Below are 6,175 nucleotides of genomic sequence, written 5' to 3'. Positions count from 1 at the left end.
TGGCTGCTGTCTTGCTCACCACTCTATTTCCTGCGCTCAGCAGAGACCTGACACATAGTAGGTGTTCAATAAATGTTTGCTAAACAACAACAACAAATGAATGAACAAATAAACAAACAAATGAACAGATGAGTGGACCTGTGGCAGTTTCCATGACAAACACAAATGGCTCGGCCAAGCCAGCAAGCAGACAGCCGTGTGGCCTGCAGAGGGCACCAGTCTGCTTCTTAATCTCCCTGCAGAATCCTCAGGGCCAGGCACCTGCTGTCAGTCAGAGAGGTGCCCGATGCTCAGTGGTCATTCTGCTGCGCTGAAGATTAAGTAGGAGTTGTTTGCCCTTGGCAAATATAAAAAAACCTGAGTGTTCTCCCTTCACTTCTGGCAACAAGTAACACATCCCCTGTCTTGCCATGAAAAGAGCTGTAACTGTAGCAACCGGTGGCAGGTTTTCTGTTCCCAGGTGGGGAAATGAGGAGAGACAAACAGAGGGGTGAGAGGGAAACAGAAGGAAGACTTGCTGGTAAGAGACCCTATGATGTATTTTTTTCTACGTAAACAAGGTCAAAACTGCTCCTCCTGGAACAGCAAAGTTCTCCGCATGTCTCCAAGCTACGAACTTGCATGCTAGCTACTAACTAGCTACTCTCCCTCTCTCTCTCTTCCCCCTTCTCTCTGTGTGTATGTCTCTCTCTCTGTCTCTTCCTCCACCCTCTCTCACTATCTCTCTCTCTACCTTCGACATCCTTTTATTCTAGGGGAGAACAAACTCTAAGTTCAGATTGAATGAGCATCCAAAAGAAGTATCTGGAGGGAGATTTTGTCTTCCCTCCTACGTACCCTGCTGGAGCCCCAGCTCAGATCAGCCCTTCTGTCAGCAATGAATGCTTCGTGCTGCCTGCCCTCTGTTCAGCCAACGCTACCTAATGGCTCGGAGCACCTCCAAGCTCCTTTCTTCAGCAACCAGAGCAGCAGCCCGTTCTGTGAGCAGGTCTTCATCAAGCCCGAGGTTTTCCTGGCCCTGGGCATCGTCAGTCTGCTGGAAAACACCCTGGTTATCCTGGCCGTGGTCAGGAACGGCAGCCTGCACTCCCCAATGTACTTCTTTTTCTGCAGCCTGGCGGTGGCCGACATGCTGGTGAGCGTGTCCAATGCCCTGGAGACCATCATGATCGCCATTGTCCACAGCAACTACCTGACCTTGGAGGACCAGTTTATCCAGCACATGGACAACATCTTCGACTCCATGACCTGCATCTCCCTGGTGGCCTCCATCTGCAACCTCCTGGCCATCGCCGTCGACAGGTACGTCACCATCTTTTACGCGCTCCGCTACCACAGCATCATGACCGTGAGGAAGGCCCTCACCTTGATCGTGGCCATCTGGGTCGGCTGCGGCATCTGTGGCGTGGTGTTCATTGTCTACTCGGAGAGCAAGATGGTCATCGTGTGCCTCATCACCATGTTCTTCGCCATGATGCTCCTCATGGGCACCCTCTACGTGCACATGTTCCTCTTTGCGCGGCTGCATGTCAAGCGCATAGCAGCACTGCCACCTGCCGACGGGGTGGCCCCACAGCAACACTCATGCATGAAGGGGGCAGTCACCATCACCATCCTCCTGGGGGTGTTCATCTTCTGCTGGGCCCCCTTCTTCCTCCACCTGGTCCTCATCATCACCTGCCCCACCAACCCCTACTGCATCTGCTACACTGCCCACTTCAACACCTACCTGGTCCTCATCATGTGCAACTCCGTCATCGACCCGCTCATCTACGCCTTCCGGAGCCTGGAACTGCGCAACACCTTTAAGGAGATTCTCTGTGGTTGCAACGGCATGAACTCGGGATAGGATGCAGGGCCATGGAAATGATCATCAGTCGGGTCACTTTTGACCCTCCATCCACCCAAGATGTTTAGAAAGAAAAAAAATACTTAGAAGATATAAAAATGTGTTAACAGCCATGATTGTACTTGTCGTTTAAGTTTACAACGCCTTTTAAAGGGGGGAAACGGTGAATAACAGACTCTCTGAAAGGATTCCAAGATGGGGAAGTCACAAACTCTGATTTCCCAAATAGTCACTGGGAGAAATCAGCGAAGGCTTCTCTGTGTGCTCTCTGCACTCATTTCCAAACACCCAGAGTGTGTGACACCTGTCTGCTCATCTGCTCCACACCCACGTCTTCATGCTCCAGGCCAGACCAGACTGAAGGATTCTCATGAACAATAAGGGTGGTTGAGATCTCTTGCAAGCAAACCTGTTACAGCTACGACCTCCTGTTGCCAGCTGCACGGATAGATAGCTTTGCACTTTTAACTCCATAGGAGACTGAGTTCTACTCTATCATTGTATTTGCAGTTAGACAATTGTCTCTTTGTGAAAGAAGCAATGCTATGCTGTTTTCCCCTTTTCTTACCCCCATATCCCTTCAGTTGTCCCCTCCCCCAAAGGTAGCATGAGGATGGAACCCACTTCTATTTTTCTGTTGTTGTATTGGTGTTTGTTGTTATTTTGTTTTTATGGATTAAGTCTAAGACAACCTTCAAAACTCTAACAAAAGAGAGAAAGTGTTTTGGACAATCAGAATATACCTGTGTACTTATATTTTGATAGCTTGCTATTTTAAGGTATAAATTACTCTTTTTAAAATAACTTCTTTTTTTCTATCATTTACTTTTAGCCTTTAAAATAAGAAAGGAAATCATGGGTTGGGTGTACAGTACATGTATATATATAAATATATATCTCTGTCTTACACACAAGAAATTGCTTTACTGTAGCTTAAGATAGTTTGAGAAACTGTAGAACCACTGTGTGGCTTTCTTGGGAGCCCTTGTTTTTGCTTATAGCAACTGCATCTCTGTAACAGGACTTCTTCAATATTATCTGTGAAAGAGAAGGGGTGTCTTTTGTTCTTTTCCCCTTTTGCTTGTTCTTTTCCCCTTTTGTGTTAAAGTTGGATGACCCTATTATCAATGTCTATACCTTATCAACTACAGGAATTCATTCCTGGGAGCAAAGGGTGAGATTGGCTGACTAGAGCTGGCACTGTCAGATCCTTTTCTGCCCTAGATAACTTCAGTTTGTGCTTTCTGGCTGTGCCCATATCTACCCATCACAAATTCTTATATTAAGCTGTGTGTTGGGGTGCAATTGTGTGTTTATCTTGTGCTAGCATACATTGGGGTTCTTTTGTTCTTGAAGATTTTCTGCTAATGTAAGCAAAACCATTCCTTTCTTGCTTTATGATGTTTGGAAATAATAAAAAGCTTTTATGGCTGCTAAATGTGTACTACATTGAAATATACCACCTGGAATCATTCTGGTGACTCCTGCACACGGCCATGGTATGTTTCACTGCAATTCAGTCATGACTTTGTAAGCAGCATAAACAGCTCCATTGACCACAGTGCTAGTCTTTTCTAGGGCAATGCCTTTTAGCCAAACTACAAAACTCTCCCATTTAGTTTCCAAAAATACCAGGTTTGTGGTTCCCGGGCCACTGTCATTTCCCATTATTTTAATCAAGACACTAAATCACAGGACTCTTCTATGGCCACTCAGTGGGTAAATGCAGAGAAGGGGGAATCTAATTATTTGAAAGTGATATGAGTAGCTGTAGGGATTATGATGTCTTTTTTCTATGTAAACAAGATAAAAATAACTTACTTTTCACTCTTATATCAATTTTCACATTATTTCATTTTATCCCGTTAGCAAACCTCTAAAATAGGTGAGTCATTTTACAAATGAAGAAATTTAGTCTTGGAAGGGTGATGTGGTTGTCCGGGAACGGCCAGCTAGTTAAGGTCATGGTATATTCTGCATCCTGGGGCTGATGTCCTTTTGCACCAATATGCTGCTGCCAACAGGTTTTCATCATCAAAACTGATCCCCCCTCTCCTCCCTGTATGTTTTAGCTTGCAGGGGCACTTCCAAACTGGAAGGCCCATGAGCATCACCTGGGATCTTGTGCAAGTGCAGAATCCGATTTGGCAGGTCCAAGGTGGGGACTAAGAGTCTGCATTTCTAACTCTGACAAGCTCCTCGGGGATGTGGCTGCTGGTTCGCGGACCCCATCTTAAAGAGCAAGGGCATAGAGGATTTTCAAATGAGCATTATGCGAAGTAAAAGTACTATTCTGCCTCGAATGCTGACCCCACACCAGGGACTGTGCTAAGCACTTCACAGGCATTTGCTCCTTGTGATAACCCTACCAGGTAGATACCATGGTTATCCTGATTTTACAGATGAGGGACGTGAAACTCAGAGAGGCTGTCTATAGGAACTCAGTCAGCAAGTAGAGATAGGGAGACTCGAACTCAGGCTGACCAGCTCCCACCCCCAAATCCAACCCAGTGTCCTAGTACCTCTCATGAAGACACAGGGACCTTTGAGCTGGGACCCAATGACTTGGGAGCCATGTGTTGCCATGCAGAGAGAATCTGATGCATGTTTCTACCACACACAGGTCCAGATGTTCTCAGCAGTTTCCAGAGAGATGTCATAAAAATCAAAAGGCACAATTAATTATTTAACTTGCTATAAATTTTCCAAAGTCTCTGAGTAGCCCTGGGGAGTGCATCAAAGAGGTAAGTTACAGAGGCATGCATTTCTCTAGTGAACAACCCTGAATGCTGGGGTGCCACTGTCTCCTCCCCGAACACTTTCTCAGATTCTCAAGTGGGAACTCACCAGGTGTTTCAAGCGGCAGGACAGTCATGTTTGAAAATGCTTAATGATTGGAAGTAAAAGCACACCATGACATTAGTTCATTTGTTAATTCATTTGTCGCTTTTCACCCCCATCCCCAAGGCAGAATCCCTGCAGCACTTGATTCTCTGAGTCCTGAGAAGTCGTTGCCTGCTGTCCTTATTTAGGATGAACTTCTGATTTTAATTTTGAAATCCTTCCATAGGGCTGGGTGCTAAAACATACTGTAGCCTCTCCGGCTGAAAACATTTTTTAATTCACCCTCACCTCCACTAAAATCCATTCGCCACATAGCAGCCAGTGCAATTATTTAAAAATATAAATCAGATTATATTGCACTTCTGCTCAAAACTCTTCAGTGTCTACCATTACCTTTTGAATAAAAGGTCAGTTCCTTACCCAGCCCTACTAAGCTCTAGTCATCTGATCTCTTCTGATAACTCTCCAGCCTCCCCTTACACCGTGCCTCTGCCCCGCCCCCAAACCAGACTCCTATCTGCCATATGCTCCTCTCTGCCCCAGGGCCTTCGCAACCACTGTTTCCCCTGCCTCGAGTCTCTACCTCAGATCTTCTTGGCACAGGCTTCTTCTCAGCCTCCAGCCCAAATCCTCAGAGAGGCCTTCCCTGACTCCTCTCTCTAAAGGAGGACCTCAGTCGCTCACACTATCATTGCTTTATCACAGATCTTATTGCTATTTTATATTTTCTTGTTAATTTATTTGATTTATTCTCATCAATCTCTCTCACCAGAAAGTAGTGCCTAGGAGATAAACATAGTCAATAAAATTATATCACTTTATTAATACATTTAAATACGAGCTCAAGTCTAACCAAAGACAATCTAGCACACTAGAGATCTCAAATTTTGGTGACTGTCAGCACCATGTGAAGCTTGAGAAAGACAGCCTGTGGCCTGAACCTCATGATCCAATAGATCAGAGGTCATCTCCAGATATCTGAAAATTTTAAAACCCACAGGTGATTTTCTGAGTTCAGTATACACAGGGTGCGACGTCCACCAAACTCACAAAACCAGCAAAACCAACAAGTACTGATGATTATCCTTAGAGAATAACAGAAATCAGTACCTCAGGAGCTTCCACGTCTGCCCTATCACCCACTCCTGACATCCTTTCATGTCGGGGTGTCAGCTACCTTAAATTAATGTTGGATCATCCAAACACCAGTGCAAATCTAGACACTCGGAAGAACCAGATACCAAAGTGAAGAAGAAAAGAGAAACCCTTCAATTAGACAACTCAACCTTTCACATCTAAGAGCACCTATTTAGGAGCCAAATCAATAAAAATAACAATAAAAGACATTATATGGTGTTTATCATGTGGCTGGCACTTTACTAAGCACTTAGGTGTATTAACTTATTTAATCCTCGCCAAAACCCCGTAAGGCAGGCACTTTTATCCCTTGTCCTATAGACAAGGAATCTGTGGATCACAGAC

General features: G+C 45.1%; 1 protein-coding gene across 1 annotated transcript; it reads left to right on the top strand.

The window, feature by feature from the left end:
• The first annotated feature begins 788 nt into the window (after positions 1 to 788).
• On the top strand, positions 789 to 1,854 carry MC3R (melanocortin 3 receptor). Its single transcript, XM_011936712.1, has one exon. The coding sequence runs from the start codon at positions 878 to 880 to the stop codon at positions 1,847 to 1,849; it is 972 nt and encodes a 323-aa protein (XP_011792102.1). The 5' UTR covers positions 789 to 877; the 3' UTR covers positions 1,850 to 1,854.
• The last annotated feature ends 4,321 nt before the right edge of the window (positions 1,855 to 6,175 follow it).

The sequence above is a fragment of the Colobus angolensis genome, unplaced genomic scaffold (genome assembly GCF_000951035.1).
Source record: "Colobus angolensis palliatus isolate OR3802 unplaced genomic scaffold, Cang.pa_1.0 Scaffold156, whole genome shotgun sequence".
Lineage (NCBI taxonomy): Eukaryota > Metazoa > Chordata > Mammalia > Primates > Cercopithecidae > Colobus > Colobus angolensis.
Note: the sequence above shows the minus strand (reverse complement) of the source record. Positions and strands in the feature narration are given on the sequence as shown.

Coding starts and splice junctions, on each gene's coding strand:
- MC3R (XM_011936712.1), top strand. CDS start 878: ATGAATGCTTCGTGCTGCCTGCCCTCTGTTCAGCCAACGCTACCTAAT.